Genomic DNA, 22066 nt, shown 5'->3' with positions numbered 1-22066 from the left:
TTTTATTTTGGACTCCTACCATCTGTCACATACTATAATGATACAGGCCATCTTAAGGGCCAAATTATCCTTTGTGCAGAGCTACCCATAGAAGGGCCAGCAAATTTAATGAGTTACAGCTCACAATATCCTGCAGAACATTGCATCAGAGAACGAGGATTCTCCCTACATCAGAGTGTGCAGGATGTGAGAGCCAGCAAACCAGAGAAATCCCAGGGATCTCAGGACATCTGAGATGGGCAGGGGCAAAGAGGCTCACTGCCTTTATTCAGTTCCCTAGGTGCATGCCCATGCTGTCAGGGCCTAGAGCAACCCACTCCAGAAGGCTTTCCTAGCATGAAAGTAGGAATCCATGGGACAGAATGCTAATCGGGTCAACATTATCTTTCAAGAGGAAATCCCTTTTGATCTGTCGATGCTGCTGCAGACCAGCCATCTCCCCAGGCATAATACAGAAACAAAGAGTCTGAACAGCAGAATATGGGGTTGGAAGGGCTTCTTCCTGACAGATAGAAAGAGTATGTTGCAGAGCCACTCTTCCTCCTCTTTCCCTGAGTCTATGGCCAGTTTTCACTAGGTCTTACTCCCCTCCATTGCATTAGGTACTCATGAACCTTGATGATGAGCATGGTGTAAATACTTAGGTTAGAATGAAGAGTAGTGGGAAAACCAGCAACTACAAAACTCGCTTCAGGTACAAAACAGGGTGATTTGAGAATCCATAAGATAAGGGATGAAGTGTGCATGCCAAGCAGGAGAATATTGTAAATGAAAAACTTCTGCATTCCATATCTACAATTCACAAGGTGGCTGCCATCTTGAGCTTATTGAAGCTGAAAGGAAAAATAGACAAGGTTTCTATCTGAAACCCCATGAGAACGCTTTTTATTTTGATGAAATTCAAATGGCAGCACCATAATACAGTCATGGTTAAGAAAGAGCAGTAGGAACAGCCTCTGCGACAGTAAAACTGCCTCTGCATCTATGCAATGTGGCAGTCACCTTGCACCCCAGTCCTTGAAAAGAGAGAAAATGGGATGGAAGCCTGTGTGGATGTAACCAGCAAGCATCATATAACAATGATATAATTTACTATGTTCCTGGCTAGCCAATCAGAAAACAGATCATGGGAAATCAATCCAGACACGCCCAATATAAAAAAACCTCTGGAAAATGGTGATCCAGATTTTCAGCTGATGTAAATCAGAGTAGCTCCATAGATATGATCAGCACAAGGTGAGGATCTAGCCCCATGCAGGTTAGTAACGACATGGGGCCAGATTCCATCCCAACTCACATTACATGCAGGTCTATGCGACTGCATGGTCATAAATTAGGATGCAATTTAGCTCACGGATTCCTCAACTGCAAGTGTGTACAAAATGCACTGGAGTGTTTGTTTTAATAACATTTGCTTACTTTGACATAAATCTGTTCTTCTAATTTATCTTGGAGTAAAGCTTTCTCCACTAAAGTCTTCTTTTGTCTGAGAAAGGTAATCTTGGCCAGTTCTGTCCATTTTTTCTTACAATCATGGCATTGTGAAGGCTGGTGTAGTTTAGTTTCTTTCACCTGTAAAATGAGAAGTTGAAAAAATGAACGAGTAACATATATCTTAGCAAGGTGATCGCTTCTATTAAAAAATAACAAATAAAAAATATAGATATATATAGCTTTTGAAGAGAAAGATTTGCTCTTCTAAGGAGCCATAAATTATTTCATAATCTTTTTCACAATATCATCTTGATGAGCTGGTCTGAATGACTTTTACACTAAACTACATTTGCTTTCCCCCATGTGCTACCCTTTCTAGCAGCAGTAACTTTGTTTCATTTAAGGTTAATCTGATTTTTTTCAGCCATCATATCACTGACTGGTAATACAACAGATTTTTCTTGTAGCAGGCTAACTGAAACCTACATGCCATCTTTTAAAAGATAATAAATATCTTCACAACTTTTAACAAGAAAAAGAACCCTAAAGCGATATTGGTTCAAATATGTACATACAGTTCTGAATTAAAACCAAAGTAAAATTGAACAAGCAGTTTCCTTCAAGTGTTGAATAACAATATTTATTAAAGTGTGTTAGCTTATTTACCACAAAACCTTGAGTGTGCTTAAAGGCTTTATACAAATCTCAGGATATACATCTATATAGGATTTGACTCTGATCTCACTTACACAGATGTAAATCAGGACTAACTCCATGGAATTACACCAGAGTAAAACCAATGTAAGCGAAAGAAGAGTCAGGCTTATAGACTGTTACAAATTTATCAATAGCTGTTTTTTTATTACATTTTAGTGTAGTGAAAGGAGGTAAGTAGCTGTAATTTCAAAACTGTTAAAAAAAATGAAGCTCTCGGTATCCCAGGACTGAACACCAAAAAGAAAGAAACAAGTAAAAAAAAAACAACCCCACTATTCTCTGCTCACTTGGCACAGGGTTAGCTGATGAATGGTTTAACAATTACTTTTACATGCTGTATGGCAGTAAATTAAAGCAAATCTATGTGGTAGTAACTGAAGCAAAATACATGACTGCAGTTATTATTCACCACTCATTTTTTGGTTCTATCAAAATTATTCTCCGATGCAGACATGCTGTACCCATTTCAAATGAGGCACAGACACTTTCCAACACCAAGATTTATGGGTAAAGGCATCTGTAGGTGATGACTGTCACAGTAACATATTCAACCCCCCTTATAAATACAAAGTTAGAATTCAAGGATCATTGGAGAATAAACAACAGTTTTGTGATTCCTGACACACACACAGTGGAAAGAGGCGTTGTTTGTCTCAGTCTGCCTGTCCTATGGGAAAGGAGCACTGGGCTGGCAGAAAAGAAAAGCCCTTCAAACTGTTAAAATGACACATGCACATCTTACCAAACTCACTGATGCAACCCAGATTCTATCAGGCACATTTTATTCTTTAGGCAAGTGTTAAAAATTAAAGGTTGGCCAAAAAAAAAAAAAGGATCAGGCATTTAGGAATGTTTCTATTAAAATATGCCTAAACACTTCTTGTTTTTCGTGCAAAAGAGTGACAAATAAAAGCCAACAATTTTCCATGTAATCTTAGCTTAAAAGGTATTTTGCTAATGTGTCATTCACAGTGACGGGCTAAAGCCATACCTATGTGCTAAAATATTTTACCTTTGTCTCCGAAAAAAGATATTATCTTTTTTATCTAGGAACACTGATGTCAGTTTTCCAATCAAAAGCTAAACCATGCTACAGGCCAGATACATCCACGGCCAAGTGACCCTAAGGTGAAGATCTATCTAGCAATATTTACCCTTCTGAAAAAACACTCCCCTACTGCCCACATTCATATATTCCCTAGAGAAGCATGACCTCAGAAGAGACCAGGGACTGCAGCCGGGGCAGAGAAGAGGCATAAGGGGTGAGCTTTTTTGTGCCCTCCCTTCTTGCAACCAGGAAACATCTGGCCCAAAATGTATTATATATTTACACATATTTCTGTTTTTGTGCTGGTGTCCTGATAGCCACTCCTAATTCCGGACTACAATAAAGAGTTTATACAAAAGGGGAGAGGAAGGGCTCTCATATTTTACTCTCCCAGGCTGCCCTGGAGGCTTCAGTCATCCACCACTTCTTTTGACTGCAATCCTGTCAACTCTCTGTGGCTGAAGTAGCAAGACAGCTTCTGACCTCTTTTGAGCAGAGCCAATGCCACTTTGTACATTAACCAACGGGGGCACTGTTATAGTGGGGATGCCAAACCTCCTGGACAGTGAGCACGTTTCTCTGATGCTGCCCCCAGACTCCACAAGTCACTTCCAGAACAGTTCTGTACACAAAAGGGCAAGGGCAGCCTGACAAGCATTACTTACTATTCTACTCCCCAGTTAACCTAACGGTCATAGAGGTTGACAATAACTATCCACCCCTGCCTCTGTGAATTACTCATATCGTATATAATGTCGCAATGAAAAATCAGAATTTTGTCAGTAGGCATAATTTTATATAATTTTGCTATTTATTAAAAGCATTTCTGCAACACGGTCTTTAATGAGAAAATCAGAAACACAAATCCTGCAGTCCGCACTAAGGCAAAACTCACAATGAAGTCAATGGGAGTTTTGCATGAGTAAGGACAGCAGGATTTGGCCCATATAGTTTCAATTTTTCTTTAGGAGCCCTCCAAACAAACCAACCAACCAACAAACAAACAGGCATGATTTATGTTTTGGTTACAGTACCTGTTTCATTGTCTCACTGATATTTTTCAGATGGATTCTGTTCACTAGCTGATCAGGAATAGTACAGTTCAAGTCACCTATCACTGGCTTCTCTGAAGTGAATCCATGCTGCAGATCTTTATGTTTGCTGCTGTTTGATTGCTTAGAGTTCAACTGATGATGGATCTGGCTTATCTTAATGGCGCAAAAAGACTGCAGAGCATCCAGTTCTTCATCTGATACTTCAGTAATTTCTGTCAACAGTGCATCATCAAAACAAAAATCGCAATTACTATATCAGAGAGGAGAAGAATCTCAGGTCTTCTATTGTGACCTCTTATCATGTAGTTAAAAAAACCCTGCAACGTCAGGTATGAAGGTATTTGCATTCATAATAGCAATGCAACATTTACATGTAAATCTGGTATAATCCATTTAGAAAAATGCAAAGTATAAACACCTCTATGATGCACCAAAAAGGAAACACAGTCCAAAAGGAAGGGGATAGGATAAAGATCACATGCAAAGAAAGTACTTGATGTAGAGCACACAAGACAAATGCAGATTTACTAAAGAGAAAAAGTAAATGTGGTAAATAAAACAATACAGAAGTTACCCTTAGTTTAGACACTTAATACATTAATGGAGACCATATGATTGCTTAATTTGGATTTAACCCCTTCTTAGCAGGAACTGCAATCTGCTAGAGCAAAATTCATTAACATTTGAAGTCAGAACTCCAGATCTGATTGCAAACCACACACACATTTAGTAGTTAGAGTTCTATTAAAAGCTACTGCTGGAAAACACTTAAAATATATTATATAATCTACAGTTCATCCTCACACATTTTTTTTAAAGGACAATGTTATTTCATTAGCAAACACTTTCCTCTCAAGTTTCAATGCTCATCTAATACATTCTTTATTTGGTTCGGTTTAAACATCATCTTTCACTCTCTCATTTCCTTCTTCCTTTCAGGTGGCATTTAATAATAAATAAAAAAGTGAGAAATTACAATTAAGATAGTAGCGTAATAATAAATTTAAGGCCAGACCCAACACCCATTGAAGTCACATGAGTCATTCCATTGACTTCAATGGACACTGGATCCAGCCCATAAAGAACAGATAAAATGAGTAACAAATTTCTTGTGGTTACTAGTTGCATATTTCATTAGCAGCATGCTTTGTTGAGTGATGGCTCCATGCAGCTTTCATCTGTTGCATTGTTTTTAAGTGTTTTATGGAGGATAAAGAGTATTTCTCTATATCCACATTCAACTTGCTTTTGCATGATTGCCAAAACCCAACTGCATGTGCTTAAATTCATATTATTCAGAAACATCAAGCTGTGCCCTGCCAAGTCTATGTGACAGTGTAATTGTACCACTGCAACAATTCCCTCCTATAGGCTGTTCCCCTCCTTTGTCGTATCTTGTCTAAAATTTGATCGTAAACTCTTCAGGGCAGACACCAGGTCTTCCTCAGAGACAAACACCAAGATTCCAGAGCTACATCCTAGCACCTCGCACAGTACTGCTCCAATTCTGTCTGGTGCCTTAGGGCATCCCCACAATACAAATATTAAAAAATAATAAGCTAGCGTACAAAATTCCTCTTAAATATGTTGTGATGAATTTAATGTGACGTCTACAAGATGTAGCTCTGGAATCTTGGAAGGAAACAGAACATCCTTTCAGAAATGCAGCCTATCTTTATAAAGAGCAAGCGATCTATATTTAAGATTAAGTGAAGTTGAAAACAGTAAGCCTTGCTTTATGGACGACAAGGAAAGCAAGTGAACTGTAACAGCCACAGTTCAGAATCAATTATAGCAAGGTAATTTATTCCTCCTTATGACTTGGTGTATCAATTCCACTAACGACAAAGCAAGACATGGTATTACCTCGTATCCCACTTACATGAATAAGAATGAGCCATACTTTAAAAGCAATACAACAAAATTGCCTTTTTCTTAGTTAAGATCACAGAGGTTTGACTGGAAAAGATAATTGCAGCCATCAAGTCCTTTCCCCTACAAGTGCAGCACATAGGCCATGTTACAAAGTTGGACTGATACACTGGAGAGGCATCGAGTTTTAATTACACTAATCAACTGTGCACATGTTCACATGTACTGCTCTCAGAATGGATAAAGCAAAAAAGAAAACTACTACTGCAAAAATTCAGTACTTGAGTTTTATTTATTTCACAGAGATACATATATACAACATACTGTGAGGAATCACAGGGCTCAAACCCGAGCCCACAGGCAGCCCTCAGGCAACGACTGCCACCCAGTAGCTCGCCTGAATAACTAGGGAAGGGTCCAGGGAAGGACTAACTCACAGAGGGCCCCATCTCCAAATCTCCTGCTTGGGGGAAACATCCAGTCCCCCGACTGGCTACGGAGTACTATATAAACCAGGAAGTAACAGTAGGAAATTGTCTGCACAGGAAGAAATCTTTGGCTGGCTGCGATGTTGGACGCTTCCTGCTTACCTGTCTCCTGAGCCCTCCCTTCCTATCTGCTTCTGTTTCCTGCTTCTCTGAATGCTCCTGGTTCCAGTCCCCCATTCCAGACCCCCATCTACTCCCAGTTCCTTACTACTGCGGGCCCCTGCTCCTCTGCCTTACCCCGATGCTGTCTCTGGCTCTGACCCCTGGCTCGGCACCTGACTCCGACTCTGATCTTTGGCTTGGTACCTCACTCTGTCTTTGGTTTTGACTCTCTGCTCTGACCATTAGGCTTGACCCACACATGCCCCGGTCATTGAACATACTTTTTTTAACGCATATTAATAAGGAACTTAATGTTTTTTTACAGAATCCCAAGTCAATAACAGATATTATGTGCAGACTTAAAAATTACAAATGAACACAGTCGAAAACAAAACAGTTGAAAACTCAGCTCTTCCTTTGATTATCTACCAAGACTCTGACAGTATCATAAGCACCAGAAACAGCATAAGGAATTGCAGCACTTTCAGCCACGTTTGGAATTAATTCTACCATAACCTGATGGAAGGAGAAACACAAAATCCTGAATGAAGTTTCTGAAAAGTAAAAAGTTCTTCAGGTCACTTTTAAGCAACTTCTCCCTACGTCTATGTATCTATTCTTTAATTCTCAGACAAGCACAGAACTTATAGGAAGATAGGAAATACTAAATCCGCTCAGGTCCCCCTAATCTGGTGTTCTGTCTGCCAATATCAAATGATTAACAGGAAGCTGCAAGTTTAAAGTTGATTTTGAGCCATCATGCTTAAGGCTTAAGCCACTAGACCAAATTCTGGTCATGATCCTCAGAATTGCTGTAGGTGGTCAGCACCGCTCAGGCTCAAGATCCCTAGAAGGGTTTTCTGTTCCAAACCTAGTTCCTCTTAAAATCAAGTGAGAGGTAACTTCACAGAACCCCTGAGGACTGGAGCAGTAGAGGAATTTCTCAGGCAGGGCTTAGGGACAGAAACACAGCCCATACACTTCTGAACATTTATTCCCTGTCCTAGTAATAGCTGGTACATCATCTTTGCCAATATCTATTTATATACTAATCTGTGGGGTTAAGGGGGAGTCTTCTTTTGTCTTTTTTTATGGGCATGTCAAATATATATTTTCATTATCATGTTAAGGCTGGGCAAAAAGATTCTGTGCATAGGCTGGTAAATATGTGCCACTTTGCAAGGCTGCCCTAAAAACTTTCACTTTCCTTTTAAAAGGAATTTTCTAGGTGGGAGGTTGTGCATAGAATCATTGTCAAGCAATGACTAAAATCATAGCCTGGCAAGTTAGGAGTTAACATACAGCATGAATGTATATGGCTCATTTGAATTAAAATGGAATTAAATGTATTCTGAAACAGTGCCTTCCATATGCCAGTTTATCATAGCACTTTACCAAGTTATATATTAAATTTTAATAAAATAAAATATAGGCGTTCATTCCGCATCTCACCCCATTTTAAAACCAGCCTAACTTCATTAACTTAAATGGCATTACATCTGATTTGCATCAGCATATGTTAGTTCAGACTATGCAAACACATCAAATGCCATGAACACAGCAAAAGCTCATGCTCACCTTTGGCCTCTTAGAACCCTCTAGCAGCAAGATCCAATGGTTGGAAGTTGAAGCTAGACAAATATGGATGGAAATAAGGCATAAACTTTTAACAGTCAGGGTAATTAACCACTGGGATATTTACCAAGGGTTGTAGTGGATTCTCTATCACTGGCAATTTTTAAATCAAAGCAATGTTTTTCTAGATGATAAGCTCTAATTCAAAAAGGAATATTCAATGGCCTGCGCTATGCAGGAGGTCAGACTAGAGATGATCACAATGGTCCCTTCTGGCCCTGGAAACTATTAATCTAGAAATAAGAATCAAATTTATTGTGAGAAAGAATGTTGGCAAGGGCTGTGAGATTGTCCCTTATTCCTTTAAATAAGCAATGGGATCTTCGACTCTCAGATGCACAACATATCATAAGTCACTGATTTAATGTCTCGGCAGACACAATCAATGTCAGACTATTTTTTTTAAAATGAACAGTTGGAGAATCTTGGACTCAAATTTTACTGAAACAAGAGGCAGCTAATAAAAAGGAATGAGTTAAGTTACTACACACTGTAAATTTGTAAAAACTGGTATTCCATACCATTGTACATTGTTATTAATCTCTAATCCTTTCAGATTCCTGCATATATGTACAGTATTTTCCTGTCTTTTCACATGCTAAGAAAGGGCATACACAGAGTGTTTGGTTTTAATACAGTTTTCTTCTCTGTCTTCTCTCTCTTCTTTCCATCTTTGGGCTAGACATGCTTGAATGCTCACTCTCCATTTGCAGTGGCAGACGTAAATGTCACTGTGTATCTCTCTACAGACAATCCCTGACAGTGCTGATTATTGTTCCAGAAACATGCTTCACTGATGCTTGGTTTCCCAGGACCCTACATGTTGGGTCATCCCCAAGTCCTTATTTTCAGGGGCTCGGAGAAGGGCATCAAAATAGAACTGTATTTTACATACTTCATAATATCATAAAACATTGAACATTAGGGAATTCAAGCACAACAAACTGAATCACCCAGCCGCTCTCATTATAATGGCATTGAACACACACCATGTAGATAAGTAAGTCACTGTGTTTATATTTTAAACCCTGCTTTGTGGTTTATAACTCACTGACCTACATGGTTTTTGCTTTCCACATGGAATTCCGCCCTCCTCCCCAAAAAGAGTTTGAATGTTATATAAGTGAAAATAAAATAAAAAGAAATGTCTAGTTTTTCAGTGTTTGATTTATTTTGCACTTTTTATTATTCAAATAAAAACTCTGATTTAATACTAGAAACTTGGCAAGCATTTTGTTGTTATTTTGTTCTACCAATTTCTGGTATTTTAAAAAGAGAAATTGTAAAATGGGTAAAGGAAAATTAATTGTGAAAACCAGCACCCATGCTTGAATGATAAGTGCTGTTCAGAAGGATTTTAACTCTGCATATCAAGATCGATTTTCAATATTGTCTAAATATGCAGACAGTTCAGATATGGATTAACAGGCTGCATGCCTAATAGGCAAAAAGGGAGTTCACAATATTTGTGTATACTGTATAATACAGAGTAGCTACAGGCTAGCTGGTAAATCAGGTTACTATTATTAAATATAAGTATTTGATCATTTGGAGCCACATCTGGTAAGGTGTGAATGCCTCCTGCCTGGTTAAGTTAAGACTGATATCAACAGGAATTGAGGGCACTCAGCACCTTGCAGGATCAAAGTCTTCCAGATGAGACATTACAAAGGTATTTGTCTTTGCTTTATTAGCTCTCCATGGACATTAAAGTTTTAATAGCACTTTTCTTAAAAGGGTGAGGGTTTATAGATTCATAGATTCTAAGGGACAACTGTGATCATCTGGTCTGAGCTCCAGTATACAAAGGCCATAGAACTTCCTCATTACCCTTTATCCTGCAGGGTTGTGCACTAGAAATTTACCTCAGAGGTGGCTAGATTTCAGTGGCATAGTACATATTTGTGAAGTGCTTTGGGATCTCTTTGGAGGAAAGGTGCCTGTGGTGGGGTGCCTGCCCCACCCCCATGTGAGAGGGGGCTAGAGTACGCCACAGCGGCTGTGCAGGTCGGCAGCCAATCAGGGAAGGGCCTACTGAGAGCCAATCAGGGCTGAGATTAGAGCCAGCCAATCAGGGCTAGGCTAGGCCCTATATAAAGGCTGCCCAGGCACACAGAAGGCAGTCTGTCCCAGACCTTTGTGGGGGAAGGTCTGTCTCCAGAGCAGGAGACCAGCCCCTCGGACAGAGCAGTGCTGGGCAGGCTCTGGGGGAGCATAGGAAGGTTCTGGCCCAATACCTACCAGACTGTGGGCCCTGATAGAAAGGGCCTAGAGGGTGCAAGGGGCCAGATAGGAAGTGGCCCAGGGACAGTTAGATAAGGGAAGAGGAGGGCAGGGCAGGGAGGCTGCCACTAGAGGGTCCCTGGGTCAGGACCCAGAGTAGTGGGTGGGCCTGGGTTGTTCTCCCCTGCCCCCCCCCTTGCAGGGCTGGCTCCAGGTACCAGGCAACCAAGCACGTGCTTGGGGCGGCACCTGGTAAGGGGTGGCCAATCTTGAGGTGGTGGGGGGCAATGTGGAGTAGGGCTTGGCGGTAGCGGGGGGTGTTTGGTGGTGGTGCTCCTCAGGGGGTGTTCAGTGGTGCGGCGCTCAGCAGGGGGTGTTTGGCAGTGCTCTGCGTGGGGGGGTGGTTCAGGAGTGCAATGCTGCACAGGGGGTGGAGGTGTTTGGCGGTGTGGCGCTCCACAGGGGGTGGGGGTGTTTGGCAGTGCGGCGGCGCTCGGCGGGGGTTGTTCAGTGGGGTGGCACTTGTTCGGTGGGGGGGTTTGGCGGCGCAGCACTGGGGGTGCTGTTACGGCCGGGCGGCGCTTTCTTTTTGCTGCTTGGGGCGGCAAAAAAGTTAGAGCCGGCCCTGTCGCCTTGTACTGCATCTGACCCTGCAGTAGGGTGGCCAAAACAAACTGCAACTAGCCCTTGAGACAAAGGGCTAGACTTTGGAGGCTGTGGTTGGCCACTGAGGCAGGTGCAAGGACTGTTGCTAATCCCCACCCCTTGGAAGGGGGTGAGGCTAGACTAGGGGGCACCGTTGGAGGGCAGTGGTCTGAAACAAATGTCGCTGAGTGGGGAACAACGTGGGTCTGGACACCAACAGAGAACAGATGATGGATGGGACACCACCAGCAGAGGGTGCTCCCCATGGACTGAACTAATTCCTGGAGTGACCAGCGGGAGGTGCCACAGTGGTGAGTCCAACTCTGTCACAGTGCCATATATTATTTTACCTGACAACAGTAAAATTGTTGTGCAAACTAATAGATTAAAAGAGAAGACTGGCTCTGTGTTCTTAACTAGGTCAATTGTGTGCAGCTATTGCAGGGAACTAAAATGTATATATCCCTTGTGTTTCAGGGAACAAACTGGCTTTGTCGGCAGGGGTAGGGTGAGTCTTGTCAAGAAGTAGATCCTTGAAATCATATTGCGCAATCAAGAACATTATGAGAGGGATGCCTCTCCCTTCCTCTGAGTGTCAGCTGTAAGCCAATGCAGTACAAAAAACTTGCAATTCAAACTGGAATAGACAGAATTCTTGCCCTGTCCTTCCCAACACAGGGGAGCAGTTTTCTGGGGGCTCATGCAGGAATTCAGCCCCCCCCCCTGCATGTTGCAGAACTGTAATCTATGGTGCTGGAGGTTTCGGGGGAGAGGACAGTGAGTTCAGGTAGGCAGCCATTGGATTTTGACTGTGTGATGTAGTCTGTTGCCACTCCACAGCTTATGCGGGGGGAGGGTTCCATCGCCAAAAAACATCTCTTGAATCCCTCTCCTACGACAAGCCTGTTTACTTGGGTTTGGCATCAGAACCAGAATATCAGCCAGAGGCAACATACCTGACCAGGTCACTCTGGTGTGACACCTCATATGTTTCTATGTATTCCATAACCCTTCATGTATTTGTCGTATCTAAGTACAACAGAACGGGTCAGCCTTAACTATTCTGCATTGTCTCTTTCCTTGAGACGACAGGAAGCCGGGATGAGTAGTTACAGCAAAGGCAAAGTCCAAAGGTCTGGGACCTCTTTTTGGCACTACTTTAGGTTTGTTGCATGACCTTGGAAAGTCATTAAGTTGCTTTATGCCTTAGTTTCTCTCTCTCCCAGTAGAATGGGAGATAATACCCACCTACCACTCAGGGATGTTGTGATGTTTAATTCATTAATGCATGTTATATGCTATCAACCAGCACAAGATGATCCTGGTTTACCTCTCAACCTTACACCTCCTTAAAGCCTAGTTGGGTAGTGTGTTAAATATGTCAATAGTTACTGTCTTTGGGCATGTGGAAACCTGTGCACACAAAAATGAGACACTAGATCTAGTCAGCAGACAGGAATATATGAGGCCAGGTTAAAAAAACAACCTCAGATTCACAAAAATAGGTCTCTGCTCCCCTTTATGCACATACAAAAACCATACACCACTGAAATAGAAGTTTACATGTACTCACTGCTTGTATCTATATTAGCCTTTTTTACTCTAAAATTTCCCTGTGTTGCTACCACTGGTACAGCTCCATCCACACCAGTGATGGTGGAAGTGCTAGTGTTGACATGTATTTTAACCACCATGTCATCAAACCCTGCTCAGAACCGTTCTAGACAACCCAGTGGCTAAAATGGATATATTAGAGCCCTCACTGTTGCTTCAACTGATGCAGTGATACCATATGGGAGAAATTTTAAGAGGAACAAGCTTAGCATAGACAAGCCCACAGAGGTGAGATTAGACTTGTCTAAACCTTTTTATTACATTCTCCCAGTTAAACTTTCAGAAATAGACATCTGCAATTTAGGAACTGTTGCTTTTCATGGTAAATTTTATAGTTGTTAGTCATTTTATATAGGTATATGATATCTTCATGTATAATTAGCAGGGCAGGTGCTACCATTAAGGCAAACTAGGTGGTTGCCTAGGGCGCCAAGATTTGGGGGCGCCAAAAAGTGGTGCCCCCAATTTTTTTTAACAGCGTTCCTGGGCTGGGCTGCCGGCGGCGCGCTGACACGTGCGGCTCAGACTCCCTCTCCCAGCACAGCGGCTGCTCCACTTCTCCCGCCTCCCAGGCTTGTGGTGTCAATCAGCTCTTTGGCGCCGCAAGCCTGGGAGGGGAGGAGAATTAGAGCGGGGGCGGCATGCTTGGAGGGGGCGGAGCAGAGGTGAGCCGGGGGGGGGGGAGAGCGGCCCCGGGGGGGGGGAGCTGAAGAGGGGGGGCACCTCAGCGCGCGGGGGGGCAGGGAGTTACCACAGGGCTGGGGGGTGGGGCGCAAGGTGGAAGTTTCACTTAGGGCGTGAAACTTCCTTGCACCGGCCCTGATAATTAGCATACAGTCACTTCTGAAGTGCATGTACTCAATAAAACAGTCTAAGGAGGTAGGAAAGAATAATAAAGAGAAGCTTTCTTATTTTCTTAAAGCAAATATCCTGGTTTTATCTGGAACCTGAAAGAAGAAAAATTACAACTTAAAACATAAAAGGCTATTTCAGGGTATTCCCATAGGCAGGCATATTCATATCTAACAATGTCACTAGTAAGATTTGGAAAATTTTTGCTGCACTACTTGAATAATATTTCAATGTGTATACTGATAGAATTTCACTAAGTTTACTGATGGGACATTAATTATACAGCAGTCTAGTACCAGATGAGCTCATCTTCAATTATGTATAAAAACAATTAAGAAGTAATCAAGGTAGTCTCCAAGTAGATAAAACAATAAGAGGCTCTTATGGCTACAGACTATAGCATTTATTAACTCCAAGAGGAATAGACATTTGTAGACCACATCATATGAAACTCTCTCTCCCCTCACCCCTGCCTCCCTTCATTTTCCTTCATTGCACTGGTGATAAATACAATTATGGATGTAAAGGATTAAACCTGACAATCCCTAACCCTGAGGGGGGGGAAAAAAATCAGAGGTGAAAGATTTCCTTAATGCTATATCATTACTTATCACTCCTTAAATGAGCACAAATTAGTGGGCCCGGGAGTATAAAGATCTTTCTAAATGAGAATTATGATTCTGACTTATTTTAAAAACAGTGGTCTTAGAGGGATTCCCCAGATAAATCCTTAGTGCCTCTCTCCTACTGACGAGACATGATCCACAAAACTGTCCGTATTTGTGACTGTCTTTTGCAAGGTAGATACACCCTGTCACACACCCTTCCCCTCAGGATAGGACCCGGCGGGGGCCCTCCCTTTTCATCCTCTCCTCCCACCTGGGAGAAGTGTTCATTAGCATGGGCCCTGCCTGGATGATGTTGTACAATGAACTCGTAGGGTTGAAGGGAGAGGTACCACTGCGTAAACTGGGCATTCGTGTCCTACATGGTGGTGATCCACCAGAGGGGTGCATGGTCAGTAACCAGGTGAAAAGGGCTCCCTATCAGATAATACCTCAGGGCCTTGAATGTCCACTTCACCGCCAAGGCCTTCTCAATCATTGAATATTTAGTCTCCCAGGGGAACAGTCTCTGGCTTAAGCAAAGCATGGGATGTTCCTCCCTATCCAGCTCCTGTGACTGTACTGTCCCAACTCCGACTTCTGGGGTGTCCGTCTGGAGGATGAAGGGTTTTGAAAAATCCAGATGAAACAGGAATGGTTCCTGCATACCAGTTGTGTGGGTGCAGCAGTCAACCCATCAGCCATTAGAATGTGGCTGTGGCCCCATGCAGTTCAAACAGCATGGTGACTAATTGGTATGAGCTGAACCATGTAGGGAAGGTTCTCGTCTTTCCCGGGTCAGAGGGTGAGTATCCCTTGGTCAACCCTATTATTGATTTAAAAAAAAAAAAGGCACTTCCCAGCCATTCCAGCAGCTCATCTATCTATGGCATCAGGTAGACATTGAAATGTGAGATGGCTTTGACCCTTCTGAAGTCTATGCAGAACCTCACTGTCCCATTGGGCTTTCACTCCAGGACTCCCAGAGCAAGCATCACCTTAAGCTCCTTCCAGACCACTTCCCACATCTTTTGGGAAGCAGACAGTGGTAGTCTCAGACCTTCTTCCCTGGGCTGGTGGCTATATGGTGGCTGGGTTACATCCATCTGCCGTGGGCGGGTTGGGGTGGGTGGGGGGTGACAACACGGTGGCGAAGGCCTGGGCCAGCTGTTGTAATTGTAGCTGTTGCTCTGGTCAAGGTCTTTCCCAATATAGTGGTCCCAGCTTGGGCTTGTGAGGGAAAGGGGTGATCAGCAGGCCTTCTCAGGCCTTCTACACTTTCAGGAGCTTAACATGATATATCCAGAGATCCCTCCACCATATCACTAGCCAGATCTCTTAATCCACTGGTCCCACCCTCTGAACTACTTCAAACAGTCTCTGCCACTTGGCAAGTAACTTGGACTCTGAAAATGGCAATAAGAATAGAACCCTGTTCCTGGACTCGAAGGTCCACAGCTTGGTCCCCCGATTGTACTTAACTTCTTGGGTTCATTGTGCCTGAAGTAAATTTTCCAGTGTGAACCCTGGAGACATTCCTGAATTTATAAGATATAGGGGACCGACCCCATGACCCTGGACTTCTCCCAGGTCTCTCAGAGCAGGTCCAAGATCCCCCTGGGCTGTCTCCCATAAAGGAGGTCAAATGAGGAGAATCACATAGAGGCCTGGAGGACCCCACTGCCATGGGTCATCATCCACAAATTTCTTGAGCATGGCCTTCAGGGTTCTGTTGAACCTCTCTACCAGGCCATTGGTTTGTGGGTGGCTCACTGTTTTGAGGGCTCAGATGTTTGATAGGTGGCACAATTCTGCCATCATTTTAGACAACACATTTGTTTCCTGGTCTGTTAGTATCTCCCAGGGTACCCAAACCCTGGCAAAGATCTTGAGGTGCTGAGTGGGTATGGTGGGGGCTGTGGTCGCACGTAGTGGGACAGCCTCGGGGTACTGGGTTGCATAGTCCACAACTACAAGTATGTAACAGAACTCTGACCTGCCTTTCTCCGAGGATCCCACCAAGTCCATACCAATTCTCTCAACGGCATTGCGACTGGGAGTGGGATCAGAGGTGCCCCTAGTATCCCCCTCAGGCCTGCTTGCTGACACTATGGGCACAAGACACAAGTCTCGCACCTCCTGTGCATGCCAGGTCAGAATTGAAGTGCAATTATGACACAGGGCCATAAAGGGTTAAGCAATTTGCTAATTGACTTAGATTCAACCTTTAGAGACATATTGATAATGTTTGTGGCATTGTGTTTACATATATATTGTTAGAATGTAATCCAACAGCTCCTGTCTATTGCTATATTCTCTTAATTCAGAGATTAAAAGAAGATAAACATTTAAATGAACTGTAAATATAGTGATATCACCATCTCGATTTCTTTGAATATATAGCAAATCACCTGCAAATGGCAGAGAGAGGCAATTGCCTTATGTTAATCCATGTAGCTAATTACTGGTGATGCTTAGGAAATAGAAGGTTACTTCAAAAGCTTATTGTTCACCCAAGGACTGCATGGGTCAAGAGGATGCCCAGTAAATGTATAAAGGGCTTTTGGGACCTGATTCTTTCATCTCAGATCTACTTAAGCTTAATTCACAGCCCTGATAGTGAATATTTGGACACTGAACTATAACCTGATGAACTAATTCTAAAAAGGACTCCTTAGCAATTCTAAAGCTCACCATATCTACTATGAAACTAACCTAAGTACTGTATTAATTTCTGCATGTATAATCTTCTAACCAATACACTTTTCTCTTTTAATACATTTTAGTTTAGCTAATAAGAATTGGCTGTAAGTGTATATTTGGGTAAGATCTGAAATATTTAACCTGGGAGGTAATGTGTCTGATCCTTTAGGATTGGTAGAACTTTTTATATGATCAAGATTTTCAATAATCCTTATCGTACTAGACTTGGCTGTCTGGGTGGAAGCCCAAGGCTGGGTTGCTTTAAGGAAACTGTTTTGGCTTCTGTGCTACCAGTAAGGTATTGTAGAAGCTGTTTTGTTGCTGGCTTGGTAAATCCAAGTATTAGAATAATCACCAATTTTGGGGATTGTCTGTCCCATTCTTTACAGTTTGCCTTAATTGAGCAATCTCAGTGTGGCTTCTTTGGAACCCTAATCACAGCCACCCTTTGCAAGGCTTTTTCTCACCCCACATGCCCACCCCAGGGCACTGAATGGGCCAGCCGTAACAGGACTTGTTGGAATCTCCAGAGGACCAGCAATTATCGGAGGTTCTCTCGTGCTTGAGGATCCTTGGTCAGCCAGCAAAGATGGTTATGGACCTCAAAATGTGTCCCCTAGGGTAGCCGTTGGTGCATGCCCCCCTCCTCTTCAGGGTCTGACTTGTTTCAAGGCCTTAGGGTCGCGTCTTTCCTCTGCTCCCTTAGGAAGTTCCTATCAACTGCCAGCATTCCTGTCCAGCTTCATCCAATGTGGGGCATTATACTGGTGTTTGGGGGATCTTCATCCGGGTCTTCAGGGCCCAGAAGTCCCCTCTTTGCTGGCCCAGGGTTCCCTTCCTCTAGATTTGGTTTTCCCACTCATGCAGGACTTCTCTGAACCATGCCAGTCATTTCCCAGGATCACTGGGCACACAGTGCTGGGGCTAAGCCAACCCAGCATACTTCACCGAGGCAGCCTGCCTTAAGGCGCAACCTGGCAGTCAAGCATGGTCATACATCCCCGTGGACGTACTGCAGGTGGACAGGAGTCCCCAGCAGGTCCAGGGACTTCGCCAGGTTAGCCCAGACCAGTATCTGACTGCATCCTGAATCGATGAGGGGCTGTCACCAGGGTGCTATTCACCCACGCCTGGCTATGGCTGCAGTCCATAAAACAGCAATCACACTGGAAGTGCCCCTCTGACTACACTCATAGCATGGGCTTTTGGGTATTCCCATGCACGGGTCAGGTCTCAGTACCCCAAGACCACCTGATGGGACTCTCTCACAGAAGGGCGGATGTGTGGTTCGGCTTCTGTCATGAGTTGGTCGGCTGCAGCCCTGGCTTGTTCTGGGGCCTCTCCATTTTGGGCCTATGCTTCCCTCTATTGGCAGTCTGGCCCCTGCCTCCCGGGGTTCCCTGGTTTAGGGTTCTGCTGTTAGTCCTCCATCAAGAATACCACCTCTGCAAATTTTGCCAGGTTGTGACATTGCACCCACTCTTTTTTCTCTTCTCCCCCCCCCCCCCCCCCCCCCCCCAATGAGGAGGATCTGGGTGAATTGCTCCAAGGCTACCACCTCCATCACTTGGGCCCAAGTCAACTTCTCTGGGTTGAGCCATCTCCAGCAATAGTCCTGAAGGCACTGAAACACTGTCTGAGGTCAGGTTCCTGGCAGAACAGCTGTCAGTAGGAGTTGAGGCTAATGGCAGTGTGGCCCAGGATGATTGCCTTCACTTTAGGGTTATCCAGTACCTCATGAGAATCCAAGTTACAGTAGGCAAACTGTGCTAGGCCAGTCAAATATGGAGCCACCAGGGTTTCCCAGTGCTCCACAGCCATTGGGTGGCAGTGCTAACCCGCTCAAATGACCAGGAATGCCTCTGGATCATCACTGGGCCCATCTGGCTGAGTTGCACCAGTACCCCACCAAGAAATCCCCTGCCTCTGGTCCTGCCAGGGCAAGTCTAGGTGGCCTGGTCAATTGCAGCAGTGTTGCCATCTGTTGCACCAGGCACTCCTTCCGTGCCTGGTGTTGAGCGGCCAGCTCCCGGACCAGCTGCTGTTGCTGGGCCATCTGGAACTGTTGCTGGGTGGTTATCTGCTGGGCCTGCTGCTGTTGTCGTTGGGCCACTTGCTGCTGCTGGCTCTCCAGCATCCACTTCAGGAGCTTCTGTTTCCACATTCGCCATGAGGGTTTCATCATCTGTTCCTCCTTATCTGGACCTTTTAGCACATCCCTATCATTACCTGCATTCTACACCAAGTGTCGTAGGCTAGATACACCCCATCACACTGTCTTGTATGGCATTTCTGAGCTCTGTAATAGAACAGCCAGAACTACAGACTGGGAGTCAGGAATTCTGACTCACAACTGTGTGGCTACTGGCCACATGCTTAAGTGTGATTGTTTTTTTTTTTTAAAGGGGTTTGGGCTCAGGGCCCCTTCCCCTCACCACTTGTGTGTGGTGCAGTTTTTGGTTCTTTATGGTGAAGAGGGATTAAAGAGTTGTGGACCCAGATACCATAGGACTTCACTTGGCTGAGATCTGATTGTTGGATCAAGGACTTAGGGATGACCCAAAAACTTGAGTTCGTTCACTCAAGAAAATCCACTTTTACTTCAATTGTTGGCAAAGTCCTTGTTTCATAATTTTGTTTTAAATTAAATAACAGTAGCTCTGACCAGTGTTCCCTCTAATTTTTCCCACCCATGTACAGAATGAATTTTATGTGCAGCAATATGGAGGTGATGTGTGACACATCACCTCCATATCAGTGCACAGAAAAAAATTCATGTGGTGAGGGTGGGGCTGAGGGGTTCAGAGTGTGGGACAGGGCTCAGGGCTGAGTCAGAGGGTTGGGTGCAGGGGGTGAAGGCTCTGGCTTGGGGTGCAGGCTCTGGGATGGGGCCACGGATGAGAGGCTTGGGGTGCAGGAAGGTGCGCTGGGGAGAGAGCACTATCACCAACCCTCTTTCCCAGCAGCAGCACCTGGGCTGGAGAGGAGAGGCATCTCTACCCAGCGTGGCAGCTCTGGGCCTGAGGCTGCAGGATAGATGCCCCTCCCCTAGTCCCCGCAGGTCCGGCCAGGGCTAGGTTCAGGGAGGGGCACCCCAGCCACTTCAGGTCTAGGCCAGGGCTGGGTTTGGGGAGGGGTGCCCTGCAAGAGGTCCAGGCTGGGCTGCTCAGATTTGGGCCAGGATAACTCAGCCGTGGCTGGGTCTGGGTCTGGGCGGGCCAAGCCACCTGGGTTCGCGTCACGCTGCCCCAGCCATGGCTGGGTCAGGGCTGCCCGGGGTAGGAACCCTCAGGTTCAGCCCGGGGTAGGGGCTCCCCAGCCACAGCAGGTCCAGACTTCAGCATAATTAGGGCTGCTCTGGCTGTGGCAGGTTGGGGGCCAGGCTAGGTTGGGGCCAGGGAGGAGCACTAAAATATGAGAGATTCAGATTTAAAAAGCAATGATTTTAATACAGATTTTGAACTCACCTGTGTGTGTGATGATAGATTTGCCTTGCTTAATGCTATCTTTATTTTTGAGATGGCTGATCCATTTTCCAGTCAACTCTTTTTCTATCGTTTCTGAGTCTGACAACTCAGAGTGATCACCTATAAAAATAAGTATCAGAGGGGTAGCCGTGTTAGTCTGGATCTGTAAAAAGCAACAGAGTCCTGTGGCACCTTATAGACTAACAGACGTATTGGAGCATGAGCTTTCGTGGGTGAATAATCACTTTCTCAGATGCATGTAGTGGAAATCTCCAGAGGCAAGAATCAGTCTAGAGATAAAGCGGTTAGTTCAATCAGGAAGGATGAGGCCCTCTTCTAGCAGTTGAGATGTGAACACCAAAGGAGGAGAAACTGCTTTTGTAGTTGGCTAGCCATTCAGTCTTTGTTTAATCCTGATCTGATGGTGTCAAATTTGCAAATGAACTGAAGCTCAGCAGTTTCTCTTTGAAGTCTGATCCTGAAGGTTTTTTTGCTGCAGGATGGCTACCTTTAAATCTGCTATTGTGTGTCCAGGGAGGTTGAAGTGTTCTCATACAGGTTTTTGTATATTGCCATTCCTGATATCTGACTTGTCCATTTATCCTAGGAGAACACTTCAATCTCTTCTCGTCTCCCTCCTCCCCCCATGGAGATAAGGCACAGGAGATGGGGGGAGGGGGGGAAAGACACGCTGATATTAGCCCCCCTCCCCTGCACAGCAAGCAGGAGGCTCCCAGGACCAGCTCCAAGGCAGAGGGCAGGAACAGCATATGGCAGGGGGGAGAGGGACAGCTGAACTGCTGGCAATTGGTAACCTGCTGGGCGGCTGCTGCACAGGGAACTTAGGGGAGCAGGGAGCTGATTGGGGGGGGGAGGGGGCTGCAGGTCCACCCTGGTTCCAAGCCCCCACCAGCTAGCTGCAACAGGCTGCTCTTCCTGCAAGCAGTGGACAAGGCAGGTGGCTGCCAAACAATGTTATAAGGGAGCATTGCGCAACTTTAAACAAGCATGTTCCCTAATTGCTGATCAATGAAACAACATTAACTGGGATGACTTTAAGTGAGCAGTTACTGTACAGACTTACATTGGAAAATCCACACCCCTACGCAACAGTTATACCGACTTAATCTTTGGTGTAGACAGTCCTATGTCAGAGGGAGAGCTTCTCCCATCAACACAGCTATTGCCTCCTGGGGAAGTGGATTAACTGTGCTGATGGGAGAGCTCTTTCCTGTGTCTTCATTAAAGCGCTACAACGGCACAGCTGTAGCCAATACAGCGTTTTAAGCATAGACCTGCCCTAAAACAAGTGTACAGGACGGCTGAGAACAGTCAAATCTTGCAGATTCTCTCCCCCCCCCCCCTTTAACAAGTATTCTTTACAAGAAAAGGCTGTCTCTTTTTATATGTATTCCTTTAACTAGTCAATTTCTTCCATATTTTACTTTTGTGCACTAGATTATTCCTCTAGATGTGATGTTCTGGCTGTATAAAGAGCACTTAAAACCTTCTGCAGAAAAAGGAATAGTTTGTTAAAATGTATGCACTATGAAAACAGAGATCCAGAACCAAGTCACTAAATTTAAGAGAATTGTCTGATATGTTA

General features: G+C 44.4%; 1 protein-coding gene across 2 annotated transcripts in view; it reads right to left on the bottom strand.

The window, feature by feature from the left end:
* The window catches only part of C9H8orf48 (chromosome 9 C8orf48 homolog), a 35622-nt gene that overhangs the window by 823 nt on the left and 12733 nt on the right, over positions 1-22066 (bottom strand). Inside the window, exons 4-7 of one of the 2 annotated variants that reach the window (XM_034781644.1) lie at positions 20461-20580; positions 4234-4466; positions 1420-1572; positions 18-833 (exon numbers count right to left, since the gene is read on the bottom strand). In XM_034781644.1, the coding sequence (XP_034637535.1) occupies positions 825-833; positions 1420-1572; positions 4234-4466; positions 20461-20580 (515 nt within the window). In that variant the 3' untranslated portion in view covers positions 18-824. Of the gene's footprint in view, positions 1-17; positions 834-1419; positions 1573-4233; positions 4467-20460; positions 20581-22066 lie in introns of those variants that run through there. The other variant, XM_034781642.1, reaches the window with a different exon arrangement.

The sequence above is a fragment of the Trachemys scripta genome, chromosome 9, assembly GCF_013100865.1.
Source record: "Trachemys scripta elegans isolate TJP31775 chromosome 9, CAS_Tse_1.0, whole genome shotgun sequence".
In the NCBI taxonomy this organism is placed as follows: domain Eukaryota; kingdom Metazoa; phylum Chordata; order Testudines; family Emydidae; genus Trachemys; species Trachemys scripta.
The sequence above is the reverse complement of the archived record's forward strand: the minus strand, read 5'-3'. Positions and strand labels throughout refer to the sequence as shown.